Source organism: Astatotilapia calliptera, chromosome 12 (genome assembly GCF_964374335.1).
Source record: "Astatotilapia calliptera chromosome 12, fAstCal68.1, whole genome shotgun sequence".
Taxonomy (NCBI): Eukaryota; Metazoa; Chordata; class Actinopteri; order Cichliformes; family Cichlidae; genus Astatotilapia; species Astatotilapia calliptera.
In genome coordinates this window covers 19932121-19946511 of record NC_137433.1, presented here as the reverse complement: position 1 = coordinate 19946511, position 14391 = coordinate 19932121, and the positions used below count along the sequence as shown (strand labels likewise).

The 14391-nt window shown below is 39.2% G+C and overlaps 2 protein-coding genes and 1 non-coding gene across 5 annotated transcripts; all 3 read left to right on the top strand.

Moving 5' to 3' along the window:
* The first annotated feature begins 48 nt into the window (after positions 1 to 48).
* trnaq-uug (transfer RNA glutamine (anticodon UUG)) lies at positions 49 to 120 on the top strand. Its single transcript has one exon. It is a non-coding gene; the product is annotated as a tRNA-Gln (tRNA).
* A 942-nt stretch (positions 121 to 1062) lies between these two features.
* On the top strand, positions 1063 to 7643 carry cenph (centromere protein H). 3 transcript variants are annotated; one of them, XM_080309163.1, is made up of 10 exons: positions 1063 to 1323; positions 5028 to 5199; positions 5293 to 5348; positions 5431 to 5476; positions 5552 to 5620; positions 5708 to 5764; positions 5848 to 5911; positions 6269 to 6320; positions 6420 to 6577; positions 6678 to 7643. In XM_080309163.1, the coding sequence occupies exons 2-10, from the start codon at positions 5078 to 5080 to the stop codon at positions 6768 to 6770; spliced, it is 717 nt and encodes a 238-aa protein (XP_080165289.1). In that variant the 5' UTR covers positions 1063 to 1323; positions 5028 to 5077; the 3' UTR covers positions 6771 to 7643. The 3 variants fall into 3 exon arrangements, with proteins under 3 accessions (XP_080165289.1, XP_026042427.2, XP_026042426.2); XM_026186642.2 differs by having other exon boundaries at positions 1188 to 1323; positions 5084 to 5199; XM_026186641.2 differs by lacking the exon at positions 1063 to 1323 and adding an exon at positions 3010 to 3269.
* Positions 6972 to 13258, top strand: dimt1l (DIM1 dimethyladenosine transferase 1-like (S. cerevisiae)). Its single transcript, XM_026186640.2, has 12 exons — positions 6972 to 7112; positions 8989 to 9062; positions 9208 to 9294; positions 10294 to 10355; positions 10453 to 10546; positions 10631 to 10680; positions 10776 to 10899; positions 11322 to 11414; positions 11505 to 11569; positions 11647 to 11710; positions 11816 to 11922; positions 12520 to 13258. The coding sequence occupies exons 1-12, from the start codon at positions 7055 to 7057 to the stop codon at positions 12560 to 12562; spliced, it is 921 nt and encodes a 306-aa protein (XP_026042425.1). The 5' UTR covers positions 6972 to 7054; the 3' UTR covers positions 12563 to 13258.
* The last annotated feature ends 1133 nt before the right edge of the window (positions 13259 to 14391 follow it).

Below are 14391 nucleotides of genomic sequence, written 5' to 3'. Positions count from 1 at the left end.
GGGATTTTGCGCAAGTCCTGCGTGTGCATACCAGCTACGCGAACAAAGGGTTCCATGGTGTAATGGTTAGCACTCTGGACTTTGAATCCAGCGATCCGAGTTCAAATCTCGGTGGAACCTGTCGCTTTTCACTTTGAGATGGCATCAAATTGGCCTACTGTTGAGTACATCATCCATAATCAGTCGACGTAATCGGCATAAAAAGATTTAAGGTTTGTTATGGAAATGCTTATTTGGGCCCCTGCATGTGTTTAATCCTGCTTGATGTTAGATCAAATTGCGAAGTTTTTGTGGTGTCCTGCTTTGGGAGGCTATTGCAATTTGCGACTGTTTGGAAAACCCTACCTGATTCAACCTAAAGCGTTTACCTAATCAATCGAAGAAGTAAGAATGGCTTCAATAAATTAATCCAGTCAGAAGAATAAATGTCAGGCATAGCTTACATATAGAAAAAAAATGCATGTGAAATAGTGTTTCAGTTTTAACTGTGTCAGGTGTAGAGGTGTAAATTACACTGCTGTTTACACAAATCATAATCTTGCATCACAACTGAACCTCATCCTGGTTTGTTTTGTTTGATGGACCTTAGGAAGTCGAGGCGAGATCGTCAGTTCAGCGTGCAGGGGAAACACCTTGGGTCACAACTAAACTCGTGGTTCATTGTATGATTTATGGCACCGTGTCTAACACTTTTACTCTCAAGAGCAAATACTTAAAAATAGTAGAGAGAGAATGATGAGACAAAACTTTGCAAGTAAAGGAATAAAAGGCGTATTTCAATAAAATGTGTTTGTCTTGAATGAAGAATACTTTTGTTTTTGTATATAAAAAAATGTACATTGGTTTCATACCACTCTTCAGCCACTAATATTTTTAAAAAGCAAGTATTTCATTTCATATACATGCGGGTTAACTATAGTAGCTATAGTAACTATGGTAAACGGTATAATAAAGAAAACAAACCTGTTGTATTTGTCCACATATGTGTTTTCCCTCTCGACCAGCAGGGGGCGCCGCATCCCTTGATGTGTGACAGGCAGAGCCTTTGAAAGTTGAAAGTTCAGTTGAGCGTTGGTTCTGGTCACAGGCAGACGTGTGACGTATGGTGACGTTCCGTTACGTGTTTCTTGGCGGGACGGCGTCGTTATAAAATTAAGTCGCGCGGCGTAAACAGTTTGATGTGTTACAGCTGGTGACATTTTGATAAGCAAAAAATTGTTAACTTTAACGGGCGAGTGTAACGACGACGCCAGGGACTAACCTCTGCTTCTTTGTCTTCTTTCTTAAATCTTGACATAAGAGCGTTAACCTAACTCAATCGAGGTAAGACTTATATGTAAACCGAAGTAGTTTTAACGCTAAGTTATAACCAGCTGAAAACACGTTAAATGACGTTATATGAAAATAATGCATGTGTTTACTCTCCTGTGTAGTGACTCGGGTGCTTGTTCTTAGTTTGAGGATTCACTTTATTTTTCTGTAACGGTACACTCACCGGGCACTTCGTTAGGTAAACGTTGCTAGCACTAGGTTCGACCCCCAGAACTGCCTTCCTTATTCATGGTCTATGTTGGCACGATAGCATCACACAGTTGCTGCAGATTTGCAGCCGTTGCACATTCATAATGAGTATCTCCAAGTCCAGTTCATCCCAGATTTGGTGTATTAGATTGAGATCTGGCGCCTGAGGAAAGCGGACTCACTATCTTAGCCAAGAAGCCAGTTTGAGATAATGTGAGATTTGTGACATTGTGTAATGATACTGTTCTTAATAGCAGTCATAAGTTGGATTCAGTGTAGTTATAAAAGGATTGACTTGGTTAGGAACAATACTCAGGAACGCTGTGGTATTTAATTGATTTTCAGCTAAGAGACCCAAAGTGTACAAAGAATCTCTAACAGGCCATTACACCACAGACAGCAGCCTGAACCATTGAAACAAGCCAGTATGGATGCTTTAATGTAATTTACACCAAATCCTGACCTTACCATCTGAAATTTAGAATAGAAGTCAACATTCATTAGACCAGTAATTTTTTTTTTTGCCAATCTTCTGTTGTCATGTGCTTGTGCAAACTGTAGCCTTAGTTTCCTGTTTTTAGTTGACAGGAGTGGCCCCCATTGTGGCCTTCTGCTGCTGTAGTAAATCTGTTTCATGTAGTGCATTCAGAGATGCTCTTCTGCATACCTTGGTTGTAACGAGTGATTATTACTTGGTCATTCTACCCTTCCTCTGACATTAACACTGTGTTTTACCCCAGAACACTGCCATTGACTGGACAGTTTCTTTTTCAGATCATTCTCTATAAACACTAGAGATGGTTCTGTGGGGAAATCCTAGTAGATCTCCAGTATCTAAACTACTCAGACCAGCCCATCTAACACCAACAATCGTGCCATGTTTAAAGTAATGTCAATCAGCTTTCTTCTTCATTCTGATTTTAAGTTTGAACTTCAGCAAGTCAGCTTGACCATCTCTGTATGCTTAAATGTATTGAGCTGAGAGTTTTTTCTCCTCCTGAGACTCACTGTTCAAAACGTATTAGTTTTCTGAAGACATGACCTTTTCATACATATACATCTTTTTTTAGTTCTTAATTTTTTAATGACTGGGCTATTATGTGTAAAAATGTAATAGCCAAACTTAATTCTTTAAAAAGAAAGATTAAACACATTGGGATGTTGTCTCACACACACAGTTATATGAGTGTAATGCACAGTGAAATGCTTATATATCAGGTCCTTATACGAGTAAAGTGGAAGACATAGAGAAGAATCACTGAACTCATTTAATGGTTGGTTAACATTATGAACTAGTAGTTCAGCTATAGGCCAATTATCCAGAAGTCGGTTAATATGTTGTGGGCAAGGGTGGGCTTTGTTTCTTTTAAAACGTTAAAATGAGCATTAAAGAGAGTGAAACCAACTCCTTGCTGAAGGTGCATGAGTGTTCTCCTGCTTGTCTTCAGTTTTACCCTCCTGTCCGACAGGTGGCGGTACTGAACTTGTAGGCTGGTTTGCTAATCCCTGACAAAGAAAAACAATAACAATTTAACGCGGTGACAAAACTGATTACCTATTGCGCATTTTCTTGCTAATTAACAGCCGCATTTCACACAGATGAAAGCTTGTGAAGAGTTGTAACTCGCCGTTACACTGAGCGACTGACGTTAACTAGCAAGTGTAACGCCGAAGCTAACAGAGGTTCAGCAGACAGTGCTTATTTGATGTCATTTGGACTTGAAGCATCATCAATTCCGTTAAGAGAGGTAAAAAAATTTATTTTAAATAAACCGATATTAGTTTTAGCGCTACGCTGACAGCTGCTGAAAAGGGCCGCTGTAACCGTCTAAAGACGAGCATCAACTCTGATTAAGGCTGCTGTATGTGTGTGTACAGCGCAGAAGCAGAGCTGCACTGAAGTACAGTTTCAGCTTCTACGACATCAGAAGCCTACGCTTTACTTTGTGTGACTGTAAAACTGATGGGTGACAAATTACTGCGGGTGCTTTTACACAGGTGCTAAGCATAGCACCGTGAAGCGATTGAACTACCAGTGATGATGATTTTATATAAGATGACTGGAGCGGCAGGTTAGTGATTTGAGAAGTGGTTTCACTGTGTCGCAATGAACAGGTGGCAGGAGTCTGTCACAGAAGCCTCTTTGCTCGTATCTTGGCTGCGTTTCCGTGCATTATCTGAAGATTGACACTTGCACAACAAAACTGCTTACTGTTTGCAAACCACTGAGCTCAGTGGTTACGGTGGAGGCGTACAGCAAGGAAACCAGACAATTCATTGGTGCAACCTGCAGAATCTGCCTGGATTTTCTTTTTCTACATAACGTTGTGCAGTTTTCTGGTCAACTGAAAAACCATCGGTCTGTCTGTCTGCCCGCTGGCCACCACTCACAACCACTTGATCACAAGGTGATTGCATTGGTCGTTTAATAGGAGGCAGTCTTCTGTATTCAGTCACAGTTTGCCAGTCAGAAATATACTTGTTATCAAATACTTGCTGTCTAATTTATAAATGCAGACAGATTGCCAACATGTCGCCATCAGTTTGAACAAGTCTTTGTTAATAAGGAGACTCGACTCAAATGGCTTCCAGCTGGTTGTATTCTGGTCATATTCCTATAGAGCAGAAAGGCTGCTGAGCACAAATTTAACAGTTAAAAGTGAATTTCTGTTGACGTCTATGAGGACACAAATTCACATTTGGTATTTTCAGACAGCTTATCACTGTTAACTGTTGTATTATCAGGAACAGATTGGATGTAATTAACAACAACTGTAATTAAAATTCAGTTGCATACAGTTGGCCTGTCTGTCTTATGGCAATACAGCTATGCCAGGTTTATTGACAGTGTTGGTGTGCTTATTGGATAAAACAGACAAAGTTTAACTTTGAGAACATAATTGGTTATTTTAAAAGTTATTGAAACTTAGTATATCATAAAATCTTAATGCATATCAAATTGTGATAATATTTTATTGTGGGGTATTTGCCGATTCCCAGTTAAATTATGATATTTTTATACAAGCTTGTTTCTGCCAAGTGGGACTATTAATAAGACACTAAGCCAGAATTTCTTATCACAATCTCAACATTTTGACTTACTAATTGAAATCTCAAATAATTTTTTCACATGTTTGAGTTGATAAGTTTGTATTTTGAAACAGCCTTCCTCAGCTTGGCTGCTGAAAACTTAAGTTTAACTCTGTCTTGCTCATGATTTGTGGCCCTTTTTTTTTTTTTTTTTTTTTTTTTTTTGCACCAGCTGCATGTATGAATTATGAATGAGTGTAAGGCTGTATGATGTGTTTTGTATGTTGAGATGAGTATACTTGTTTCGGCCACTGAAACAAAAAACCAAAAAAAAAAACTTGATGACTGGCAGACTTCAAGTTAAATGCCATTATTTTCTGTATATTAGTGCATATTAGTCAGTCTGAGTTTTAATGAGCTATAGTTTCTTATGTTGGATTAAACCCACATTTCTGCGGTCTGATTTGTCTCTCCAGGAATCTTCACTCGTTTTTTTTTTCTTTTTTTTTTTTTCTTTTTTTTGGTGATGGAGTCATCTGACAGCCAGGGGAAACTCAATCACATGGTGGGGACTATGGAGCCAAATGATGTTCCTGCTGCTGAAGGTGCCACCGGACAGAAAGACACGTCACCTGTAGACATGCTGAGGTTTGTATCTCTCACCCCAACATTGGTGTTGAAGGTCAGTTTTTGATCCAGCTGTGCCGCACACGTCACCTCTGGTCTTTACTTTCTTTACAGAATAAAGCAACAGATGTCCAACCAGTGCTTTGAGATGGCAGTACAGCTCAACGCAGGTATAAAACAATTTTCTTGAATAAATTTGTTTTTATTTTTTAAGAGCAAAAATGGAAATTAATTTTAAGTTTCCCCTGATAGAAAAAAATAAAAGGTCATGCAGCACATCTGAAGCAGAGAGAGACTTGTGAGTATTTGATGTTTTAAAGCCAAATGTTAAATAGAAAAGGGAAAAAAAGATGTTGACACTTGTTCGTTTCAGGCCAGAATATATCGGTGAGCTTGAAAGGGTGAAGACGCTTCATTTTAACAGCACACTGACCCTGCACAGGTAAACTGCTGCTTGTATTATTTGTTTTTGGAGTTCAGATGTTCTCATGTTTTTCGTGACAGATCATTGATTGTCTCTGTCTTTCAGAATGCAGATGTGGCACGCTATCGGAGAAAAGCTGAACTGGAGTGACTCTGAAGCAGAGTAAGTCAACTGACAACATACAGAAACAGCTGAAATATTTAATTATTTTTATCAAAACATTTGTTTTGTTTTTTTTCCCTCAGTGCTCTGAAAGCCATAAGTGACCGCTGCATGGGTCTTTGTTCACACATAAAACACCTTCAACAGGTGAGCAGCTTAAGTCTGTGTTCTTCTTTGAAGTGCTTTGTGTGTTTAAAATTTTATGGGATTTCCTATATTAGACAATTTGTTTTGTTAGGGTATTGTAATCACTTATAGTATTGTGCAAAGGTCTTGAGTCAACCCTCATTTGATATTTTGCTTGGAAAATGGATAATGTGTTCTGATCTTTATTGAAACATGAAAACGTTCATGGAAGTGCAGTGTATATAAGGCAAACACAGGATCTGTCCAAGTCAATACTTGGCATGACGACCTTTATTCTTCAACATAAATGCTACAGGTTAAAGTGCTACTTAAAGTTGAGGGTTTTATACCCTAATCTACTATTTATTTTTCCAACAGGAGTCCAAAAAACTTCAAGATGAGGTTACAGAAATACAGAAGAACAGACTTGGTATGCTTTACGAGAAAGAAATCGGATGTCTTTCACAGTTAAAGTTCTTAGTTATTTATTGTTTCGACTCCAGATTAAAGTAGTACTTTCTGCTTGCAGAGATGAAACGGCTCACGCATGAGAAGATCAAACACATGGAGGAGTCTTCAAAGAAAGAGTATCCAGACATGGAAAAGTACAAAGCTGCGTTGGAGAAAGGCCAAGCAAACCTGGAAAAATATAAAAAGATGGCCATCATGACCCAAAATGTCCTCAGGGTAAACTTTAGAAAAAACAGTCGGTACAGTTTATGACTGAATGTATGATACTCACTCGCAGTTTTGTTGGTTGTATGTTAATGTTTGTTTTCCTCTTCAGGGCATTCTCTTGGCCTGTAAAGTCAACTGGCTTGATGATCCCAAACTTCGAGACATCGCCATGACACTCGAGGAGTTTCCCATCTCTGAGTAAAGTGTGTGTGTGTGTGTGTGTGTGTGTCTGTGTGTGTCAAACTGTTTCAAAAACAGTTTGTTTAATCTTGAAAAAGTAAAAGCAATGCCGCCAGATCGCCACCAGAGGGCGCGGAGGAAGCGAGCCAACAGATGAAACCTGCAGCTCAGCGTGTCACTGAAGAAGAGAAAGAGCAGCATAGAGGAACGACTACACGTGTTTACAAAGTCCAGCCAGCCTTACTCTGGATAATTACTTACAATTTGGATTTTTGTAGCTCTTTAAGTAGGACAAAATAAAGTAAAATGCCGAAGGTCAAAGCGGTGAAGAAAAGCAGACAGCACCAAGAGGTCAAAAACCAAGGTACGTTTCTGAACGGGGTGCGTTAGCATTAGCATGTTAGCATGCCAGACTTTAGAGACGGGGTCAGTCATCGTGTCTGTGCAGTGTTTGCATATTGAGCTGGTGTATCGCTGTTTTAGCAGTCACAGCATTTAACATGAAGCACTGCTGTAACTGTCGTCACTTGTGTTGACGTGGAAACGTTTTAGTGACTCCAGCCCACCAGCTACTTCAATTAAAAGGTTTCTTTTGAAAGTTTCTTTTCCTGCAAATTGTTAATTTGTGCTAACTGCGATATTTAGTCCAGCTGCTTCCGCTGTTATTTTCTGTATGCATTGTTTAGGAGGTGAACAAATGACGTAAACACAAATTGTTTATGCTTAATCAAGATCAGAGAAACATAACTGACTGTAACAGTTCTAACATGTAGATTTATTACTACTGTTTTGCAATATTATGAATGTAAATATTCACCAAAGAGGCTTATGTATGAAGAAATGTTGAAAGTCATTCCTGATATGTAAATAAATGTCTTTTGTCATTATGTTAAAATGCTCGTTTTGATTTTTTTTTCTCTTTTTTTTTTTCATGGTGGTGGTTATTTCATTTGCAAGCACCCTGAACCTCAACTGTCAATGAAAAATGTTTACTGATAACAGAGCAACAAACTCAGCCAGACTCTTGTTTGGGGCTTGGTGGTGTCAGATTCCCTGATACGTTTTAAGGGCCCAGCCACAAAAATATTTAAGCTATACTGAAGTCAAATCATGAGGCTGAGCCAGTAATTCATTACTGTTCATGCAAACCAGACCACTGATCCTGACTAATTCATTGCAGGCTGAAACAAACCTCAGTCCACCACGAGTTCTTGGAAAGGTGGCCTTCCTTGATTCTTGGCAGCTATTGGAAGAGAGCCAGACTTTATGAAGCTTTCTGTTGTTTGGTATTGTCTGTTGGAAAAACATCAAACTAATCAAAATGTCACTCTGGTCACTCTGCGAGATGCGTTTGATATTTGTAATAAGTAGTCGTGACTGACCGTGGAAGGTGGGGGAATTGGTGCTGCAACTTTACAGTATGCATTTTATTCCACAGGAATAGATGGGCATGGAGAAACGGGAGCAACATTGAAAGTCCACAAAAGCAGTTTAACACTGAAATGATAAGCAGTTACTTCTGCCTCGGATCTGAGTCTGTATGCATGAATTTAAATGAAATTAGAAGTATGACCATCTGGAAACTTAGTTGATGAACAGGCAGGCTGAACTGTAAACTCATTCCTACCTGAAGGCTGAGAGAAGTGCAGAAGATTTTTAAAAAGGAGGATGGATGCAAAGAAAAATGGCATCTTGGTGCCAATTATGAGCGCAGGAAATTATTATATTTTTTAACCTGTAGCCGTGGTCATGTTTCTCAGCGGTTTCTGGACGGGATTGTGTGATTCCTTAATACTGTCTCACTGCCAGGTGAATGTTAACCCCACTGAACAAAAAGCAGTGCAATGTTCACCCATCTGCAAAAGATGCAGTGTTTGAGTAATGATGATTATAAAATTTTCAGGAGCTGTTTATCTGCAAAATGAGCCTTGGGGGTTTCTTGCTGTGTATATACAGAAGGAGGACTGTAGTGCATTAAAATCCAATTTAGTAGAAACTGTGAAAAATGGCTCATATTCATCTTAGCAAGGGAACAAGCAAAAAAGTATAGTATAACGTTTAGATTTTGCATGAGCTTCATAGATGTTTTTCATGGGACTAGATGAGCTGGCATGGATGGACTTATCCTTGGCTTAAAATGTGAGCTTAGGACATATAAACAGATATAATTGTTCATATATAAATGACCATAGTCGTCACACATGACCAGCATGCAGTGCTCAGTTTGCTCTCTGTTGCAGGGATCATGTTCAACACTGGCATCGGCCAGCACATCCTGAAGAATCCTCTGGTTGTCAATGGGATTATTGAAAAGGTGGGAAGTACTTGCTGATGCTGCTACAGACAAAAATTTTAACAAATATTCACAAAATGTAAAATATGTGTTTTAAAAAAAAAAGAAGTGGACAATCATGCAGAGGCTGCTGATCTAACTGAACTGTGACGCGTCTCTTTTTCAGGCTGCTTTGAGGCCGACAGACGTGGTGCTCGAGGTGGGACCTGGTACTGGTAACATGACGGTTAAGCTGCTGGAAAAAGCCAAAAAAGTAAGAGCCTCAAACTGTCGGGGGTCTCGCTCCAAGAACTCACACTACACCTTTATGCAAGCCTTTTTTCAAACATGTTGTGATACACAATGTCAGTAAATACAGATATTTTTAAACCTATATTTAATAGAGAATTGTGTAAACATATTTAATATTGACACTGAAAATCCAATTAGTTTGTTTTACATTCTCATTATTATTTGTTATGAGATGTTCTGTAACTTATTAAGCCCCAACTAAATTGCAAATGGGACAAAAAGTTGCACAAAATCCTTTCAAACCACCAAAAGTTTAATTCATTTTTGAGATTTGAGATTTTATAAAATTTAGCAAACACCAAAAATGAATTGCATATTGTGGATAATTTGCATGAAAAGGAGCATATACATCAAAATGTATTTTCAGTGGTGCAGTCAAAGTTTTAAGTATCCCAGAAAGTCACACTTTATTTTTCAAAATCACCAGTGGAGCTGTGACAGACGGTGGAGACGATATTTAGTAACTCATGTGGATTAACTCTACAATCAACATATATTTGGTTCGATTCCAGGAGGAGGTACAAATGCATCTGATGTGTAAAAATAAAAATAAATAAGAAAAAATTAAAATAAATAAATCTAAATCAAAAAGCCCAGGGCCAATATTTTAATTGCTTGCAGACAGTTGCAGAAAGCACGTATGAATGCATGTTTCTGTTATATTGTTTCTTGGAGAATGCTTGGAGCACACGTGCGTAGTTGGTAGATCTCAGCATGGTGTCTTTACAGACAGGTCCACGTTGTCACAGTTAATTGGAGAGGACACAGAGTGCTCCTTTTACCCTGTAATGATAAAATTTACACCCCCAAAAAGACCCTCCACACACTTGGAAAGTATAAAACTGCCATAAGACTACACAGACCGCACTCCCGGAGTTTGTCTGGTATTTCGGTTCACTTTGGTGTTTGTTCGGTGCTGCAGTGACTGCAGATTTTTAAAAGTGACTCGCCGTTTTTGCAGGTAGTCGCCTGCGAGTTGGACTGCAGATTGGTGGCTGAACTTCAGAAGAGAGTACAGTGCACGTGAGTGAACAAAGCAGTGCTGCTCTTACATATACTGTGCTTAAAAGTCGTATTTGAATATAAAGTGATCTAATAAAATTATTGTTTTCTCCATCAGACCCTTACAAGCCAAGCTTCAGATATTAATTGGAGATGTGCTAAAAACAGATCTGCCTTTCTTTGACGTCTGTGTGGCTAACTTACCTTACCAGGTACGGACGTGTTTCTGCCAAATCACACAAGTCTTTCAGTGTCTTGCATTGCACTTGGACCAAACACAGTTTCTCTTTGTGCAGATTTCATCACCTTTTGTCTTCAAGCTCCTGCTGCACCGGCCTTTCTTCAGGTGAGACACAGCTGGAGGTCCATAGAGGAAGTTTGATCGTCTTTTCTCGTATCCCTGCTGTGTTAAGTGCCTGTTATTTATTTATTTTCCTCCAGGTGTGCAGTCTTGATGTTCCAGCGAGAGTTCGCCATGCGCCTGGTTGCCAAGCCTGGAGACAAACTGTACTGCAGACTTTCCATCAACACACAGCTTCTGGCTCGTGTAGACCATCTCATGAAGGTCAGCATCCGCTCTCTGATGGTTGTCTAATGCTAACAGCAACTCTCTAGACCAACGGTCCCCAACCTTTTTTGCGCCACGGACCGGTTTATGCCCGACAATATTTTCATGGACCGGCCTTTAAGGTGTCGCGGATAAATACAACAAAATAAAAACTAGTACCGGTACCGAAAAAAAGAAAAAATATTCATAACACACGTGAAAAGACCCAGGAAAACAGAGTAAACAATAAAAACGATAACAAAATAACGCTGAAAACAGATTAAAAACCCTGAAAACTATACATTTCACACCTGAACCTCAACTCTTGCGGCTCGGTACCAAGCGACTCACGGACCGGTACCGGTCCGAGGCCCGGGGGTTGGGGACCGCTGCTCTAGACCATATGTCTCAGTGTTAATGTGTATTTTCAATGTTATCAGGTAGGGAAGAATAATTTCCGCCCCCCTCCGAAAGTGGAGTCGAGCGTCGTCAGGATAGAACCCAAAAATCCTCCTCCTCCAGTGAACTTCCAGGTGAGCTTTGATTGTTAACGAATCCTACTGTGGAGGAGTATTCATTAAAAATATAAGTTAGACTGAAGGTGTATGTTGTTTTTATTCTAGGAGTGGGACGGCCTTGTCAGAATAGCCTTTGTAAGGAAAAACAAAACCCTCAACGCAGCTTTTAAGTGAGTAGCTCTCAAACTGTTCAGTCAAAAGTGGGTGTGGTCAAGAGCAGATGGTCATGTGATCTTGTGTTCTGTAGGTCCGCTGCAGTGGAGCAGATGCTGGAGAAGAACTACAGAATTCACTGTTCTCTTCACAATACGGTGAGTCAAGTTTTTAAATAAACGACTCCTCAGCCCTCTTTAAAGATCTCGCCCGCTCCCTGTTTCTCTGCTTTTAATCAGGAATCTTTTTGTGCATCTTCACAGGAAGTCCCAGCTGACTTCAGCATTAGCAAAAAAATCGAGAGTGTCCTTCAGGAAGCAGATTTCAGTGAGAAGAGAGCCAGGTCGATGGACATTGATGACTTCATGGTGTAAGCTGACATTCTCCACCTTGAAACGCCACAGCCTGTAGCTTTTAGTGTGCTTTCCCTACACTTCCTTTGTAATTACATAGTAAAAAATGCCTCTTTTCCACTATTACCTACTCGACTCTATTCTCTTGCATTACAATTGAGCACCTCTAGTATGGTTGGCTCAAGAGTCCTGTGATGTAATTTGTATGTGACACAAACGCAACAGTCGAGCACATCAAAGCGATAGCATTACCTGCTCAATCAGGGGCTTTTTTTTCAGACTTGGGGTAAAGATAAGAGCCAGAATGAGTCACTCCCTGACCAATCAGTGGCATGCGGTCTATTTATGTCCCATTTTCAGCTCGACTCTACTTGCTTTGAACCCCAATGAAGAGTTTTGTTGTTGTTTTTTCTGGTTTTTTTCTTCTAAGTAATTGGTACCAGGTTTTACCAACTAATGGAAAACTCAAAAAATTCAGATTAGAACTTGGCATGTAACATATGTACACGAATATGACAGGAGTCTATTGTACATTATAAACGGCAGGCTGCATGTGGTCGTTAAAGGCTTCACTGTTCTAATGTGTTCAATTGTCTTTTCTTCATCATCCTCAGACTGCTGCATGCGTTCAACTCTGCAGGAATCCACTTCTCCTAACTCTGATGAGAAGATCTTCACATCTTTCAAAATTGTCACGCAAGGGAGAATTTTGTGGTCAGATCAGGGAAGAACAAACGCCTGTCTGGTTCAGCCCCTGGAGCCATGTTTGACGGAACTGAAATTTAAGATATTGAAATGGTTGAATGAAATATACAAATAATATCAGATGCATTTAAAGTGCTCATATTGAGTGCTATTTTACATTTGTGAAAATATGACCTGTAAAAACTTTGAGCACAGATACTTTAAAGCCTCTTACTGGTCTGAGTTTGTTCTTTGTCCAAAAAGTTTAGAAAACCAGATGTTTTCTAAACAACAGATTTTCCTATTCATGAAAAGTGTAGACATCTTACATTGTTTTTTATGTAACTCTCAATAATGCAGAGTTACTCCTGCGTAACAGGTGCCCTTTAACAAGAATCAATATTCCCCGTCGCACTACATAAACAATTTGATTGCTTTCATTAGAAGTCTTGCTTTATGCTTTTGTCCTGACTTTTTTTCTGTTTTTGAACGTTTGTACCAGAAAAGAAATCTTTTAATGGTATGACTGCCATGAATATAACTACATGTAAAGAAACTAGAAATATTAAAACATAGTCTGGATAAGCTCAGAACAAGGATAATCAATTAATGAGTTACTAAAGAACAGACTGAGGGGTATAAAAACGCAATAAATGTTATGAAAGAAAATGGTGACCATTTGTTTTCTAACAATAATACACGTCTATTGGAAACACCAAAGAAACATGGATACAGAAAGAACACGTGTGGAAATTGTAGTTACTCACTCTCGCCGCTGGAGGGCAGTGAATAGCAATTAATGTCTTGGTCATGTTAAGGTGGAAACATTGGCTATTGATGCTGAGATGACTTTCAAAATAAAATAAGTTTGCCATTTGAGTACAATAATACACTGCAGGCTGTTACTGTTGTAAGTTAATATTTTCCTTTTTAATATAGAATAAAACATTTTAAGTATTGACATCACGCTCTGAGGCGTCTACTACAAAGGAGGATTTCGTCTTGAGCAGGTAATTTCAGGGTTAACCCTGAATATTCTATACCGCGAAGGTGGTTCACTTACCAGGGTAAATCACTATGGTGACGTATTCTACTTTCCTCATAAGAGATCCTGCTGACCAATCAGATCTCCAGAATACAACGCTCAGCAGTGAATACAGATTCTTAGACGTACCATTATTACTTTATTTTCGCCTCTCTTTTACCTACATTTTTGCGATTACTTTTGTTTTCTAAGCATCAGTACCTGATCTTAAAACAGGAGGATGCCTATACTGCTGCAGACTAAGCCTATGTTTGAATTCTATTTTTATAATTATCTTTTACAGCAGAACTGAGAGCGAACTCGGTGATAAAATAATTTGAGTTAAATGTTTATTTTACTGGTCTGTGCGCTAAATCACAGATTCACGGGTTCTTGTTCTTTATAGATTTTTGACAATCATTTTATCATCTGATAAAATCTCTTGATTGGAGCAGGTGACACTCATAGGGGTCATTTTATGTGGAAGAAAAATGAGCCATGAAACTTTTAGATTAGTCACCACCCCAGGGGAAACCTTGGGTTAACTTAGCCAGTTTATAACCAGCTTTGTGTGACTGCTTATCTTGATCGTTAGCGATAGGATAAGTGAATACAGACAGCGCAGAGATACGGTTGTGTTAAACTCGCACTGATGGGAAAACTTAAAGTAGCGCAGTCAAATTCGAGGTGGTGAAGCGGAGCCCACCTTTAGACGCTCAATTTCTACTCAAGCTTGACTTTATGTTTGTGGCAAATAAAGATAATTTGGGTCACAGAA

What these genes read in the sequence shown, in the direction of transcription:
- cenph (XM_080309163.1), top strand. Translation starts at nt 5,078, where the DNA reads ATGGAGTCATCTGACAGCCAGGGGAAACTCAATCACATGGTGGGGACT. An exon ending in TCACCTGTAGACATGCTGAG is followed by an intron (nt 5,200 to 5,292) that starts GTTTGTATCTCT and finishes CTTTCTTTACAG; the next exon opens with AATAAAGCAACAGATGTCCA. An exon ending in AGCACACTGACCCTGCACAG is followed by an intron (nt 5,621 to 5,707) that starts GTAAACTGCTGC and finishes TCTGTCTTTCAG; the next exon opens with AATGCAGATGTGGCACGCTA.
- dimt1l (XM_026186640.2), top strand. Translation starts at nt 7,055, where the DNA reads ATGCCGAAGGTCAAAGCGGTGAAGAAAAGCAGACAGCACCAAGAGGTC. An exon ending in CCAAGAGGTCAAAAACCAAG is followed by an intron (nt 7,113 to 8,988) that starts GTACGTTTCTGA and finishes TCTCTGTTGCAG; the next exon opens with GGATCATGTTCAACACTGGC. An exon ending in TGCTGGAAAAAGCCAAAAAA is followed by an intron (nt 9,295 to 10,293) that starts GTAAGAGCCTCA and finishes CCGTTTTTGCAG; the next exon opens with GTAGTCGCCTGCGAGTTGGA.